At 37.6% G+C, this 17090-nt stretch overlaps 1 protein-coding gene across 1 annotated transcript in view; it reads left to right on the top strand.

Annotated features, from left to right (window-relative positions):
- Positions 1–14431, top strand: part of NIN (ninein) — a gene marked incomplete at its 3' end in the record, with an annotated part of 60583 nt that extends 46152 nt beyond the window's left edge. Inside the window, exons 23-29 of the mRNA XM_080618258.1 lie at positions 1611–1757; positions 2856–3035; positions 3553–3702; positions 4224–4322; positions 8220–8411; positions 13852–13965; positions 14222–14431. Of these exons, the coding sequence (XP_080474384.1) occupies positions 1611–1757; positions 2856–3035; positions 3553–3702; positions 4224–4322; positions 8220–8411; positions 13852–13965; positions 14222–14431 (1092 nt within the window). The remainder of the gene's footprint in view (positions 1–1610; positions 1758–2855; positions 3036–3552; positions 3703–4223; positions 4323–8219; positions 8412–13851; positions 13966–14221) is intronic.
- Between the last annotated feature and the right edge of the window lie 2659 nt (positions 14432–17090).

The raw sequence follows: 17090 nt of genomic DNA, 5'->3' as shown, positions 1-17090 counted from the left end.
GCAGCACAGCCTTCTGGCGTGTCAGCCACTCCTCCCAGCTTAGTGTCATCAGCAAACTTGCTGACAGTACACTCAATTCCCTCATCTAAATCATTGATGAATATATTAAATAATACTGGTCCCAGTACTGACCCTTGAGGCACTCCACTAGATACAGGCCTCCAACTAGACTCCGCCCCATAGATTACAACTCTCTGGCTTCTGTCCTTCAGCCAGTTCGTGGTCCACCTCACTACCTGATCATCCAGACCACACTTCCTCAGTTTAGCTATGAGGATGCTGTGGGAGACTGTGTCAAATGCTTTGCTGAAGTCAAGGTAGACCACATCCACTGCTCTGCCATCATCCATCCACCATGTTATTTCCTCATAAAAGGCTATGAGGTTGGTCAAGCATGACTTCCCCTTGGTGAAGCCATGTTGACTGCCCCTCATAACCCTCTTATCCTTGACATGCCTTAAGATGGCACCAAGGATAAGGTGTTCCATCACCTTCCCAGGGATGGAGGTGAGGCTGACCAGTCTATAGTTACCCAGGTCCTCCTTCTTGCCCTTTCTGAAGTTCTATGTCAGTGTCACCAGTCACACAACAGTTATGTTCCAGGTTGTCAGGCAATGACTGATCATCCCAAAAGAGCTCCTGGTATGATTGGGGAATGCCCAACCATCCACATTTATGTGTGCTGCTCCCTACCTTTGCTATGCAACCACAGTTGTTGTTAAGGTCAGGGACTGCCCAGCTGCCCAACTCTTTACGTCTGTGCAAAGGCTGAATTCCTAGGGAATCAGAGAGGTCCAGAAGGCAGGGAAGGGGTGGCATGCACAAATATTGATGATAATATTGAATTGAAATATTGAATATTCAATATTGAAATATTGAAAAATATTTTATAAAAAATGATGACATCACAAATAGTGATTTTTGTTACAGCTCCAGATCAAAAACATTTTTATAATCTCTTGTACTGTTTTTTTCTTTAAAAGCAGCCATCTTCTAATGTGTGCAAATGTCATGCAGCTAGGAATGGCTGCTTTGATGGGCTTTCAAAGTGATGTTCTTAAAGGGCAAGAGGAACCTTGTTAAATGCAGTGAGGGACTTTCTTCTCCCAGGAATAACCTATGTTGTTTTGCATCTACAGCTAAGTTACTTTTGCCAATTCATTCTGCCCAGTTATTCCTAAAATACTGCAGAGGTTCTGCTGTTGCTGTCTTCTTTTCTGGCAGGGGAGGGGAACGAAAGGCTATCTGCTTTGCTGATGACACTTGGGTTTTCTTGTTGGCCAGGAGCTGCCAGGAATAATAAATAATTCAAGAGAAATATTCACTTCCCAGCGTATCACTGTAAATATTTGGAGCTGGAACAAGAATGTGTCTCTGAATGCAATATTGTGGCTGAATTCAAAGTGAATCGCTACTGATTGGGAACAGAAAGTCAAAATCATTTGGCATTTTTAAAGAGGGTTGTCAGCATTGTAACTTCATTTCTTTTCTTCTCTCCTTCCATCAGAGACCCTAAATGTGTGATATGTGGTGCATACGCATCTAAGCAGACCAAGCTTACAAGAAATGTTGGTCCAGCAAGTGCTAAGCTGCTTTCTTGCTCGTTACAGGTTCAGGGTCTAGATGAAACACTGCAAAATACAAGCCTTCAGATGTCCCGACTAAAATCAGACTTACGGGTGATGCAACAGGAGAAGGAAACTCTTAAACAAGAAGTGATGTCTTTACACAAGCAACTGCAAAATGCAAATGAAAAGGTAACAGACTTCAGGTGCCTCAAAGTCAGTCAACTTTGCATGTCATGAGTTACAGACACTGGCTGCTGCTTTTCTGTAGCCAACTTCTTTAGGATGGCTCATCCACTAAAAGAACACATAGTGCTGCAGGCTTGAGCAAGTAGACTGAGTTATGCAACTGTTGATTTCTTATTATTGTTTTTAAACAAGTGATACAAAGCTAATAATTACCAAAAAAAGCTGAAAGGAGGTGGGTACATAAAAGCCTTATTTTAATGTTGGTTTCTGCATTTTGTAGTTTTCCACTTTAAAATGGCTAATTATGTTATTATAACTATATTATCTATAATTATAGTTAACTATAATTAGTCTTGTTGGATTGTATATAACGTACAGATTTTAAACTTATTTTTAGAAAACTTACTTTAAATTTTGAACATAAGGACAGGGGATGATCAGTGCATCTCCTGAGGCCATGAATCTGTGGACAATGCATGAATTTACACCTATCAAAGCTATAATCATTGACAGTCAAACCAGTAATTGACGGGGGGGTCTTAATTTTCAGTCACACTTGGTTTTTGAAAGGCACGGTATTATATCAGCCTCAACTGATGAGGAACTGTAACTGAAGGAGGTTGTAGACAGCAGTGTTAGGATTGGTATTATAAATTCAGTTAGTAATTTGGCTTGTTTGCTATGTAATTAAGGAATATTTAATGTCCACTTGGAAAAGAGGCTGTTTCAGAATTGTACAACAGGAACTAAATTACAGCTATTACTGAATAATATATAATACTGAGTTCTATTATGTGCTTGATAAGGCTGTGAAACGGAACACAAATTGCTGTTTTGTAGTGTTGAACTCTGCACTCCTATCAGCTATTCTGATGCAGAGCTATTAGCTATGATTTTAGCAATGGGAAGCACTTTGGGTTTGCACTGTGATTAGCGTGTTGGGTTTCTTAGTGGAAAATGGTGTGTAGGCTGGGAGGAAGACTGGAATCCTGTGACTTTAGAGTCTGCAGTTATTGAAACCCTACTTATAAACCCACCTGAATAGAGAAAATGTCTGCTTCTTTGTTTAAGGCCTAACCCTGCAATTCTGTCTGTCTTAAGAATCGGGTTCTAGAACTGGCTGTGCCTTCCTCAGGGCTGCAGGACCATCAGAGGCAAATACACTGGGATGAGCTGGACCAGCTGACAAAACAAGAGCAGCAGCTGCTCAGGCAGGAGAATGAGAGGCTGCAGAGAGAAGTGCAGAGTGCTAAAACAGACCTGACTCACTGCAGGGAGAAGGTAACCAGAGCAAGCTGACAGATCACAGAGGCAATCTTTAGTGATTCTTGCTTAGCAGTGGGTTATAAACGAAGGGAATGTTGTTCATCAGCTTTGAACAGAAACATTTGCGGAAAGAATTTGTAATGGAGTAGAATTTCTTTATATCTGTACCTAATTAGCAGACACGCTTATGATGGTCTTAAACAGCTCTTTATTTAAAAGAAAATCCTGATAACTCCTGTCTAAGTTTCTGGTCTGACTTTCAGTTAACACACTTCAATTTTTTTCTTTATAAAAAAAAAAAAATCTTAATATTCCTAGCATTCTTCTTGTGCATTTCTTGGCTCACAGTATTAGGCAGATTATGGGGAGGAGGAAGGGAAATAAGGAAGAGATGGTTAAAGCTAAAATATCAAACAATCTGTACGACTCTGAAGTCCATTGGTACTCAGTATTTTAGATGAAGCAGATGTGATTTGATTTTTGGAATGGTCTGGAACATCTTTCAACATCTGTTCATCTCTGGTCTCTTTAGATCCGACAGTTAGAATCTACTATCCTTTCCCTCAAGCACCAAAAGCATCAAAGCCAGCTGGGCATCGTCAAAGCCATAGAGCAAGAGAAATTAAGCTTGAAGAGAGAGTGTGAACAGCTTCAGAAGGAGTTGTCATCTGCAAACAGGAAGGTTAGTTTTAGAGGGCAAATACGTGACTCAATGCAGTACTTTTCATCTCTAAAAACTAATGTGGTAAGCAGTGAATTTTCTTCTTTTTCTCTGAGCTTTTAGCTTTCTGTCTCTTGTGAATCACTGTCCCAAGAAGCTGATTGTCTTCTGTGTTTCTGCAGAGCATGCAGGGTGGAAGTCCTGCCAGTGTGCTGCATGCCTTCTAGTTGGTTCTAACAGTTCGGTGGTGGAACACGAGAACCACAAACAAAAAGTGGCCTGTTTCAAGTGTTCCACAATACATAACGCTTACATTACCACTTCTAGATTAAACCCTGCTTATTCTTTACAACTTGTCAGAGGTGCTGCATAGCATTGTCTTAGACATCACTTTCAGCAAAGCATTAGACTTGTCCAAATACTTATGTCTTTTAATCTTGAGTTGTCTTCATGTGCAATGATTTGTAACTTGCATATTGAGGTGGGGTGGGGATAAAATAAGGAACTACTACCTTTCTAAGGAAACTTCTTGTCTTTAATAGATCAGTCAGATGAATTCTCTTGAACGTGAACTGGAAACCAGCTCAGAAAATGAAGGGCTAAGGAAAAAGCAAGTCAAACTGGATGATCAGTTGATGGAGGTACTTGTCAATCAGTGCTGAATAGTGTGGGGCTTTCTCAGTAACTCTCTGAATCTATGAATTTATTTAAAAACAACTTTTAGATGTGTAGGAAAAGTGAAAACTTAAAGGAAACCAGAAGAATTAATTTGACCAATGCCTAATCTCATCTTCGTGATCAAGATGTTAGTGTGACAAACAGGCTTCTTTGAAGCATGTTGTGGTTTATCATAATTCATGTAAGGCTTCAGATACCAAATCAAATAGCAAAGAAATTTATTGCTGTGCTTGAGGCACTTTCCTCTTCCTTCCTAAAACATGCCATCTCAAGTTTCCTAACTAATATTTGTATAATGCTGCTCTTAATGTAGAAACCTGTTCTTACTAGAGGAATAATTTGCTGAATTTAAGCCTTGCTACCCTATCTAAATCATGATAAGGCAACTTGCCTTGGTTACGGGAATGAGCAAGCTTAACTATGCTATGTTAGCGTATCCCTTCAGGTTAGGCTAGCCCTCCGTGTTGCCTCTCAGCAGTCTTGCCTAAACTTGAGGTCCTGAATTTGAGATTAAAACATAATATTAAAAAAACCCCAACGAATGTCGCAATTTTGACTTGTTCCATAAATCAAAACATCTTCTAGGTGAGGATTTTACAACACTGTTTATTAAAAGACTTCATGTTTTTCATCAAGAGAGCAAATGGGAAACATATTATGCTGAATATAGTATGTAATTAGCTATAAAATTGTGAAAACTTTATTAGAAAAGATCAGATTTTTTTACAAGTTACTGAAAAGACTGTTTATGTGCCATCTGGTTTTGTTTATATGATCTTGATTGAACTTTGGGAAAACTCCAAACACTGTTAAACTCTTCAATATAAACACCAAGCATGGAATTGTGCTTTCTCCTGAAATTTGTGTTTCAAACATGCAGGACTTTTGTTACTCCTGATAACATTTTCCCAGCAGGTGTGTATAACATTCACTTAGCACTTTATGACTTCTAACTTTCTCTTTTGTGACTGTTCTCCTTTTGTTTGTGGCTAACCTGTCTAGAACTCAGTGGTTGGAACTAGCAGAGAAGGGTGCAGTTCTCTTTCTGAAATAGTGTGCGAAGGTAGAGCAATCGTTTTCAATGTACTACCACAGCATGGAGATAACATTTTTCTTTCATGGATTTTTTTTTTTTTTTTCTTCTGTGCATCTCTTAAGTAAAGAAGCCACTATTCATTTTCATAGAATGACAGAATGATTTGGGTTGGAAGGGACCATAAAGTTCCAACCCCCCTGCTGTGGGCTGGGACACCTTCCACTAGATCAGGTTGCTCAAAGCCCCATCAACCAATTTCAATGCAAAATTTTTACTCTTTGTTGTTAGTATATATCATGCGAGTTGACTCTGTATGCCAAGAAGTTGCATACTTCTAAGGCATTGCCATGAAAATGGAGAGAAATGACCAATTGCATCCAAAAGAATTAAACTCAGTATAAGAAAATGAAAAGTGGCTCAGCTGCTTCCTTCTAACCCATTGACTGTGAGGCTTGAAGGTGTTTGCATATTTACTCGGAGATCTGCATGCTTTTTCACCACTGTCAAATGTTTCCTTAATTAATTACTTATTAATTAATAATACTAACTGAAATGTGATTACACTTAGTGTCATCTCTAATAGTTTAGCAAGTTTGTTACTGTTCTGCTTTCTTCCACAGAAGAATTCAGTAAGTCTATACTGTTTTCATTAGCCAAGCAAATGGTATTTATTTGTAAGAAGCATTAACATTGACTGTTTTTTCAGCTGTTTCATTAGATACTCGTGTAAATCACAACCTTACAGGGAAATCCTAAACAAATTCCATCAAAATCTCATTAATTTCACTGTTTGTAATGTCAGTAAAAGAATAGTTCCTTTACAGACAAGTTGATTCAAGAGAACCTCCTTACAGCTTAAAAAAAATACAGATCGTTTTATTTTAAAGTATTTTAACATATTTTCTGTTTACCTGGGCCAGCAGACATGTACAGAGGCAAACATGGCCAGAAGAGCTGTGCCATTATGAAAAATGCTTAGTTGTTTACATTACAGATGGCCTCAGTAACTGAAATATGTTACAAATTGATGCTTTAATTATACCACTTGTGAAAGGAAAATTTAGACCACTAACATCATCCTATGTACCTTTTCCTAAGGGAACAGAGTAACGGTTTTCAGATAACAGGTGAGAATTTTATGAGGATGTCAACTGGGGACTTTTATAGGAAGAAAGTATTACTCTTATGCAAATTCAAGCTGCAAATCAGCTTGTCTGAAATATCAGGAGTGTTTACTGTACAGTTCTGGTCTTTTATTATTAACTCTTACAAGGTGAGCTAGTCTTACCTGGATTTCCCCTTAGCCTAGAAAAATGCTAAATTGTTTCACGTTACTATCTTAGCTCTTAATACTCTCTGGGAGGTCATCTAATGCTGGGACAGTTCATCTAACTTGGTCTGTCGTGGTTGCAATGCTACTATAGTAAGGCAATGTCAGAAATGCTTCTTCTCTAGCCACTTCGACCCAGTAACTGTCACAGCACTGCTTGGCAGCAGCACTCAATAAAATAATGTGGAGAAGCTAAACTGTTTGGGGCAAGTCTGTTCTGAGCTGCAGTCTTTGCTGTAGCAAGGACTATCAAGAGTGTGATCCTTTTGTCCCATGTGACATGCCTAGTTTTACCAACAAAAACTTCTTTGGTAGCGCAATTTTAACAACCACCAATACACACAGACTATTTGTTAGTGTATGTTGCCTTTACATTAAACAGACTTGCTGATGCATTTTGTAAGCTTTTATTTTTTTACTTCAGATTATTACGTGCATCCCTCTGTATCTCAAGGGCCCCTCTGAGTATACTTTTGCTTGTATAGCGCATATACTCAGGTCTCCAGACTCAGTATCAAACTCTGCTTGTGGCATGTCTCAAAATGAAAATTATAAAATATGTTAACATTTCTACAGTTAGTAGTGAACATAAGGAAAGATATATGGGGTTCCAGATACTGAATTCTGAATAATACAGCAGCAGGCATCAAATTACTTAAGTCGTCATGCATGACATTGAAAATTCATTTTGCTTTTGAGAACGTTCTCTCTCCATTGTGGATTAAAGATGAGAAATACTCAGCACTGGTGAGCAGTCTCTTCAGCCTGCCTCGTGCTAATGTTTTTATTTGGAAGTGAATGCTATTTTTAGAAGAGCTTATGAGGTCAAGGTTAAAATTAAAAAGCACTATTAAGTTAAAGCTCACTGCAGGCACATTTAACTATGATAGGATTTTATCAGAAATTCAGTGAATTTTTAATTCAAAACTGAAATCATAGAATCAGAGAATGGTTTAAGTTGGAAGGGCCCAAGATCATCCAGTCCCAACCCCTCTTCAAGGGGCAGGGACACCTTCCACTAGACTGGGTTGCTCAAAGGCCGTCCAACCTGGCCTTGAATGTTTCCAGGGATGGGGCAGCCACAGTTTCTCTGGGCACCCTGTGCCAGCGCCTCACCACCCTCACGGTAAAGAACTTCTTCGTAATATCTAATGTAAATCTACCCCTTTTCACTTTAAAGCCACTCCCCTTTGTCCTATCACTACATGCTCTTTCAAAAAGTCCTTGCACAGCTTTCTTGCAGGCCCCTTTAGGTACTGAAATTATAAATTAAAGCTCAGATTCCTTTAGATTTCAGAACTGCAGATAAAGATGCTTTTTTTTTTTTTCCCCACTGGAAAGAGAAAAGCTGTCTCTTTAGTTTCTGTTACTGAGTTCAGGCTTGTTTCTCTTTCATACAAGAAATTGTTCAAGAGTAACAAGCATCACCAAAAGGTATCTTGTATGTATGGCAGTGCTGCTTTCTCCTGATGGCTGATTTACTCTGCTCTTCAGATGCTCCACTCAAACACCAGTGTGATACTTAGCCACTCACCGCACTCCCGGGAGCTCCAGCAGCAAGGCTGTGCTATGGTGCCCAAGGAACAGTTCCTGCAGCTCCAACACCAGCTACTACAAGCAGAGAGGAGGAGTCAACGTCTTCAGGAAGAACTTGAAAATAGACCCTCTGAAACAAACATGCAACAGGTAAAGCTCTCATTACTCTGCAGGTTACAACTTTAAAAGGATATCTGCTTAGTTTTCTGGGTTTTTCAAATTCTGATGAGATCCATTCTCTGTTTATGCCAGTTCAAAAATTAAAATTCATTCTATCAAACATGTACAAAACAACCCTTTCTTATTTAGCATGTTCACCTTAAGCCATAGCTTAATTCTAAAGTCCTTGTAATCTTTTTGAGCTAAAAGACACTCCTGTCCACACACAACTGGCTTTTTTCCTTATGATCAATGTGCAGTAAGTGTTTGTAGGTTGGGTTTTTTTGTTTTCTTTACCTTATGTCGATGTCTGGAACCATTGTTTTAAAAAATACGCTACATTACCTATTGCACAAGCACATACTCATTGAACATAAAATACTAGTTTGGGCTGTTGCTGTCACATGGAGTTCTGTCAGCTGTAGTAAAGCAGAATTCAAACAAATTAATCCTTTTTATAAGGTCAGCTTATCTTCATTATTTGGCCATGAGAAAAGATGTTGTTTGGAGAACACTGCTTTTCCTCAGAAATGCCAATGTTGAAGTTTTTGTATGATGGTAACAATCTAATTCCAAGGGAGATTACATCCACTACACATATTGAACAGAGTCACTTTTAGTGGTGTTTGTGGGGTTTAGCATGTAAAACTGAATTATAGGCAATAAGTAGAACAATTTGTCTGTCCCATATAAAAATTAAGCCTGGGGACTAGGCTTACCAAATCATAGCATCACAGAATGGTTTGGGTTGGAAGGGACCTTGAAGACCATCCAGTTCCAACTCCCTGCCATGGGCAGGGACACCTTCCACTAGACCAGGTTGCTCCAAGCCCCGTCAAACCTGGCCTTGAACACTGCCAGGGATGGGGCAGCCACAGCTTCTCTGGGCACCCTGTGCCAGTGCCTCACCACCCTCAACTGGGGAGAACTCCTTCCTCATATCTAATCTAAATCTCCCTCTGTCAGTTTAAAACCATTCCCCCTTGTCTAAATCTCTATTTGGCTCAGGCCATAGGTCTTACATAGTATTACAACTTACGAGAAAAGATAAAGCTCTAAATAGCTTAGATAAAATACTAACACTTTTATTTATCTCTTAACAGGAAAAAAAAAACCCCAACAAACAAACTTTACATTCTAAACTCAGATATCAGTTACACTTTTTAAAAAAATAAGACCAAGACTTTGAAGCCTAAAAATATCTGAATGTGTTTATAGGATATTCTAGAAAAAAAGGTATTATGGAGAGTGTATATACAGTAACAGTTTCTGAAGTTTCCAAAAATTGGAGTAAGAATTCTTTTTTCAAGAAAGGCATAAAATCAAAGTTTCCCCAAAAAAAAGAACTTAACAGCAACTAATATAGGATAAGTAAATCAATTGTAAGGTTCTCTCAGCTGAGTCCTAATTGAAGTGCATTACCACAGATTAATGTGCTTGGTGCCAGACAGTGGCAAGTGAAGCCTGCCATTTAGTTCTGAAATCAATAAAAGCCATATTACAGCAGCAGCATCTGTAAATGAACATGCTGTGTATTGCATTAGGAGGGATGACTTTATCATTTTGCCTTTGAAAGCCTGAGAAACAATTTGCAAACTAGTCACATCCTGGAACTTGCAGTTCTACAGATAAATCACTTCTACATTTCCTGTAACAGCTTTTATTCTGGGAAGCTTCTTGAATTTAAAAATAGTTTCAGAAGGGCTTTGCAAATATTTGGTGTCAATGCACTAATGCACTTAATCTATTTAATTTTTTCCTATCATGCTGGTTTTTTGTGTGCTTATAGTGAATCAATATTCCAGTTTATAACATCTCCTACAGCTTTTTTTTCATGGGCTTTACTAGATAACTTTCTAAAATCATTATTAAATACATGCATTCTATGACTATAAACAAGGCCAAATTTGTTTTAGTTTAGTCAAAGTGTCAACTTTAACATTTCTGTAAGCACATTCGCTTTAATTCTCACTGTTAATTTTTCTGCATTGTTCTGATGTTCAGGGTTAGCATTTAGTTGAGCTTATGTCCATTTTAATGTCCCCTTTAGCATCTTGAAAAATTGCATCCTAATCCCTCTTCATCACCTTTTCACCAGTGAGTACAACGTCAGGTTATGTCCATGCTTTCTGTGTAAATTTAGTCACCTAGTTTTGCTACTACTGCTTTGCACTCTGCAGCTTTCTTAGATCCTGAGTAATAAGGTATTCAGAGTCATCCCCTTCCACTTTGGAATTCTTGTGTTCATCATGGTTCGCAATTTTCATTGCTTTTTTGATCATGGCTATGGTGATCTGTGTTTTTATTCAATTTACAGTCAGTCTTGAGCTATTGTCCTCCAAAGGCTACTGTCATAAGTTCAAATTTCACTAATTTAAAACTCCTGAGGCTCTTCTGCTGTGTATGCCTGTGTGAACTCTTCTGAATTCCCAGTGACTGTTTCTGCTGTGTCTAGTGCTGTGATTCTTACCTACTGCACAGTAACAACACACTTGTTCTCATATTCCTTGCTCAACAACTAGATTTGGGAGCCTGTTAATGACCGGATTTTTCCTTAAGTCCTCTTAGAACCTCTGCTAACCTATATTTTTGTTCAAAGTACTTAGAGTTGCTCAACTTTCCTTTTCTTCAGCTGTATTTCAAAATTCAAATCACCTCTGACCAACTGCTTGTTCTCCTGTCTTAGGAAAAGGCTTACTACTAGGTTTAAATACAAATGCAAATAAGCTTTCAAAGGTGGTCAGTTGGACTGTACTTTTCAGAAATGTTATTTGGCAATCTGAGGTTTTATATATACATATATAGAGAGAGGCAGGTAATTTCCTCTAAGAAACAACTACTAATTTCAGTTAATGCCACTGATGTTTTTAAATCCCTCAAAAACATGGATGAGCCATCTGAAGAGTCCTTACATTTAGAAAATGCATCCTGAATATCTCCTCAATTGCGTATGTGTAGTGCTAATACTAATAGAGAAATCTAATATGTAATACTCTGCATATTTTCTTGTGTGTGTGTGTGTGTTTTTGTCTTGTGTTGCTTGCTTTGCTTGTATTGGTGGTTTGCTTTAAGTATACATAAGTATTTAAAAGAAAATCTGGATATCAGGGTGAAGTATCCCACTTGCCTTCTTTCTCTAGGCCTTGCTACCGGAGCAGCGAGCAGTGCATGCAGATTCCTACCGGAGGATTGGGCACCTTTGACAGCTTGGCTGCTTATGATTTCATTCCTTGCCATGATAAACACACACAAACACATGAACTGGCATAAGCTGAGAAACTTGAGGATCAAATTATTTTGTACTTTTTCTTTAAAAAAAAAAAAAAAAGTCTCCACAGTGTTATTTATTTCTCTAGAAGCTATTTTGTGCAAGTTTATACGCTTTTTAAATTTGTTGCAAAGACTTTTTATTTATGTTATTTAAAATATGGGGTTGTTCAGTGTGGAAAGAGACTATTTTTTCTCAAATGGAACTAATTTTATATGAGATTTGAAGAAAACCTGAGGTTGTTTATACTCCATTTTTGTATAAGATGTATAAACTTTTTAACAGGGAAAGATGACATTTTTGATGTAAATGAAAAATAAAATTTTTTTAAACATAATGTCTCTTGTCTTAATAGTATCAATAGTTTCAGCTTTGTGAACAAGATTTAACAAATTTTAGACAAGATATTTGTCTTTGATACTGAAGATTGTCATATCAGGATTTCTGGAAAAGATTTCTAATAGGAATGTACTTAAGTACAGATACTCAGCTTCTCTTTAGCAGATGTACCTGCATATGTAAGAAAAGAATTTGCATAGTACATGGGCATATTCTATTTACTGTAGCCATAAAGTGAACAGGCAGTGCCAGAAAAGGGAAAATTAACACATGAGTTTCTTGGACAATATTCTTTACTCTTTGTCTCAAATTACCAAATTAAACTAGATTTTTAATTCTTTAATAGGTTAGCAAAATACCTCCTTAAGGCCTATGATTTTTTTCTAGATGGGAGCCATGAACCATTTCAGCTCTTTGTTTTCAAAGATCTTTTTGCTTCTAACTTTCTAATGACCTTGGAGCTAACACTGCAGCTGGCTTCTCTCATTAAACGTGAACTAATATGAAGTTAGAACATTCTCAAATCAACTTCAAGGCAAAAAAACCCCAGGTATTACAGGTGTTGAGACTACTATAAATTCTTAGTTTCCACTTAACTACTCAAGGCTCTTGCAACCCATATGAATTTGTAATAGTCAGCTATGTTTTTGAATTCCAATCAAACTATGAATGAAAGCTCAAGATAACTTGGCTACTAAATCCCCTGCAATTTCTGCTTAGTAATACTTTTTTTAATCCAGAAAAATATCCAGTCCAGCAACCGTGTAAAACTGCTTTCTGTAGACTCTTAACTTTTTTCCAATTTTTCACAAGCTAAATAGTCATATAGCCCCTTATATAGATTTAAGGAGTTTCTGGTGTTATAACAAATAAAATGTTGAGTGGACTTCAATCAGTCCCCTAAGAGGATCTTTCTACAGTGGTTTAGATGAGCAACTACCTACCTGAAACAATCTTCCCGCAGGTTTTCATTTATCTTCCCAGATGTGTGAAGGTGCTTTGGTTTTGATGGTCTGTCCTTTGGGGGAGGTTAGTGCTCTCTCAAAGTGAATCTTCTCAGGTGACTTCCTAGAATTAGAGTAACACGGTAGCATTAAAATAAAGACTCCCTTTCCTGGCTGTCAGTGTCTAAAATTCCCAGATATAATCAACCTTTCTTGTAGTTCCTGGTGTTTCTGTTTTATTTGGAAAAACTCATTCAAATGTTGGTTTAATGGGCACTCTAGTAAGTTGCCAGACTCTTACCTCACTGAAGAAAAAGAATTTTAGAGTTACTATTTGGTAAACATTGGTTATGAACAACTAATCTTGTAAAAAAAAAAATCAAGTTTGAGTAATAGCATCCTACTTTTTTAGGCTATTACTTCATTTCAAAGGGGCTTTGGTGTGGGAGAGTTGTACTGTCAGACTTGCCCTTATGACTCCACCTTAATTTTTTCTAAAATCATTAAAGTTTTGATTGGCATTTTGCTTCCCCCATTCAACAGAAATATGGCAGCACCCAAGAACACGAAAAGGAAACTTCCACATCTGACGATCACAGTTATGACAGAACTTATATTTTATATCAGTTTCTCTTAGATCTGGTAATCTCGAATGTAACTTAGAAAATTAGTTTAATGCTGCAAGTGTTCTTTAAGTGCTGCCATAATATTTTGCTTCCACGAATAGTTTATTCATTTAGTCTGCTCTCTAAAATAGACTCAAATGGGGAGTGCCAGCTATTTTCTTAAGCATAAACTGGGGAAAAAAAGAAAAGAAAAAAGACTGGCGAATGTGAACTGAGTTTTGTTAACTGATTCTCATGTAAATATTGCTTTTCAGGGGGGTCATGAGCAGCTTCTAAAAATGATGGAAGAACGCATGATTGATGTTGAACAGAAACTAAGGCTTGTGAAGAGGCTTCTCCAAGATAAAGTAAATCAGCTGAAAGAACAAGTAGGTGTTCTTACTTTCTTTCTCAATTTATCCCCATTACTTCTGTAAATAACAAGGTGCAAAGTCATTCTTGCTTAGAATAAAGTTAAAGGTGCTTTCCTTTTTATTTAAGGCTTCCGAGCTAAAGTACAGCCTATTTGTCTAAAAATTCCTAAAATTCCAAATCGAGCTTACTTCTTCAGCACTGTTCTTGCTTTTAATTTATATTTATTTTCCTTTTAATTTGCTGAGTAATTCTGTTCTATTCACAATTCAGCTTTCCAAGAACACTAAAGCAGATGCAATGGTCAAGGATCTCTATGTTGAGAATGCACAACTGCTGAAGGCTTTGGAGATGACAGAGCAGCGGCAGAGAACTGCTGAAAAGAAAAACTATTTACTAGAAGAAAAAATTGCCAACCTCAATAGGATAGTAAAGAACTTGGCATCTCCATCATTTCATTCAGCATCCGAGATAAGGTCATAGCAAAGACATGCAGTATGCCACAGTCCCGTGCACTTTACTAAAATCTTAATTTTTTAGCTTTTTCACTGTGTTGCCTTTTTGTATTGGTGAATTTTAGTTAACAGGTACCTCCAAGGAGAGGACAGAGCTAAATTCCAAACCAGACACTGCCAAAACAGAACTTTTGTTTATTCCCAAACTGGTTTTCTGCTAAGTTTTGTCTAAAAGTAATCTTTGCTGTGTAAAAAGAACAAGACATGGTTTTTTAGGTTAACTTATTTTGATACTTTGTTTTTAATTTAAAATATAAATTCTGAATTTACTGTACTGAATCAATTATTGATATCTGGATTGAAGCCAAGGTCTAATGCAAACTTGCATTACTGAATTCAAATCTTTAAAATACTTTTGGCTTTCTAGAATACTTCATATTCATTGATAGGTCAGTCTTCAACACTGTCAGTAGAACTGGTATTGAAAGCAAGACTTTCCTGATAATGGTCTGTGTCCTGCTAACTGATTCTGGTTTCTGTAAAGCAATATGCTCCACTTGATGCATTGGGCTTCTGGGTTATTCCTCATGGCTGTTTCTCTGCAGAGCTAACAGAAAGAAAAAGTTTTCTTTAAAATATGTAAATAGACTACTGCCTCCAACTAAGTGTAACAGTGCTTCATCTGAAGAATTTTCCCAGCTGGCAACTGAAGACTGCTACTCTTTTTTTATCATTTTTTTTTTAAGCTGTGCTGCCAGACAATGTAAAAATTGTAGAGGCCTTAATTTTTTTTTTTTTGCTTGTGGAGATAAGTTACTAAAGAAGGGAAGAGGCATTAAGCTGAAGATGGGAGTTTTGCTTATATAATTTATAAATTCAGTGAAGCAGCAGAACATGTTTATTAAGGAACTGGAAGAAGAATGAAGAGGGGTATTTGAATAATTTCATCAGTGAAATCCCATCATTGGGCCTCACAGATGTGGACCTTTGCCATTAACGCAGTGTTTGTTTCCATCTGAGTGGTAATTTGGAAAGGCCTGTCTTTTGCAGTAGGCCCTAGTATAGAATCTAAGTTTGTAATTAATTGTGAGGAAACATATTCAATGTGACTATGAAGAACTCAGGGAATGATAGGCTAAATTAGTTTCCTTCAACATTATAAATGTGGATATTAATGTCAGTGAATGAAGATAAATATGAATTAGGAAAGGCAGGACAAAACAAATTGCACTTGGATGAGTGTTACCTTAGTACTCCTAGACCAATATGCAGAAGTTCTGTGGCCATGAAGGTAGCAGAGCATCAAGGTCCTATTTGATAGTCCATGAGGCTGGGGAGACGCAAGTTTTCTGGCAACACTTTCAAGACTGAGAGTGGTTTGAATTGGAAGCAGCTGAATAAGAACTTGCATGCTCAAATGCTTGTATGTAACCTATTACTGCAAATAGTCTAAATGCCCTACAACTGCCTTGCCTCTATCAGACCAGTAGGACATTTAAACAGTGTAAGCAAAACTAGTGAAAGGGGCCATACTGGCAATGCTTCAAACGGGACCTCTTCATATACATGTGAATTGAGAATAGAGAGGAGGAGAGTAGATAGTTCGTCTCTGAGACCACTAGTGAGGTAACAGTTCTGACTGCACTTGTAATGAGCCAGAAGTCCCGCAGACATGGGGATAATACTGCCTACAAGGTCAGTACTGATTAGCATGTGGCTGTAGGGGATGCTCCCTATGTCCAAGTGGTTATTTACCAGTTTTGAAGGGTTGAGGGACTGAACTAGACACACAGGGTGATGACCTCCTCCTCCTCCCTTCCTTTCTGCAGGGAATATAGTGGAAATGGAAATATGATCATGTAAGAAGAACACATTGGAGTATCACAAAGTCTGTATAAATTACTTCACTGCTATGCTATTCTAAATGCTTTTAGTGTGCATTTTTCCAAGTAATCTCAAATTCAGCCACTTCTCAGAGGCTGTAAAAAGTTTTTCGCTGTGTGTCAGCAATATGGTAACTGAGCAAAATTTCAAAAAACTTCCAGGAAACAATCTTAAGCAGGTTCAGATGATAAGCACTGTATTTGGGAAAATATTATTAGCTAGCACATTTTAACACTACTTCATATCTTGACCTAGGTAACCTTCTAACACTCAGTCTGTGACTGGTGTCTGAATGCCAGTGAGAAGGAACGAGTACTTCACTTAAGCTATTGTGCAAATACTTTTGCATTACTCAGTTTTAAAGGCTAGACTACTTAACTAATTCTTTTAATCTCCTGGTAGTTACCAGGCTTTTCTAAACCAAACATACAGACTTTCTAGAGCACAGTACCAAAAAGGGAGCCGGGATGCTGGAATAGAGAGGGAAAAATGGAGTAAAGGGGCTTTTGACTCCTCACTTTCTCACCTAACTTGCTCTACTTTTCTTTAATTTAGCTTCTAAAAACTAATCTAATCAGAGGAGAGAGGAGGAAGAGAAAAATGTTTGGTAAATATTTCTTAGACGAAACATCAATTTCACTGGAACACTTGTGTGAATTAATCCTCAGAAGTGCCTTTTGTAGTGATATATTCTAGAGCCTTTCTGTACTGTACTGGTTTTGTGGCTACAGGATAATTCAGGATAATCCCTTCCCAAAGGGAGGGAACACAGAGAAAAGTAGTGCTGCTTACAAACAAGTGTC

Source organism: Psittacula echo (assembly GCF_963264785.1).
Source record: "Psittacula echo genome assembly, chromosome: 5".
NCBI classification, from domain to species: Eukaryota; Metazoa; Chordata; class Aves; order Psittaciformes; family Psittacidae; genus Psittacula; species Psittacula echo.
The sequence above is the reverse complement of the archived record's forward strand: the minus strand, read 5'-3'. Positions and strand labels throughout refer to the sequence as shown.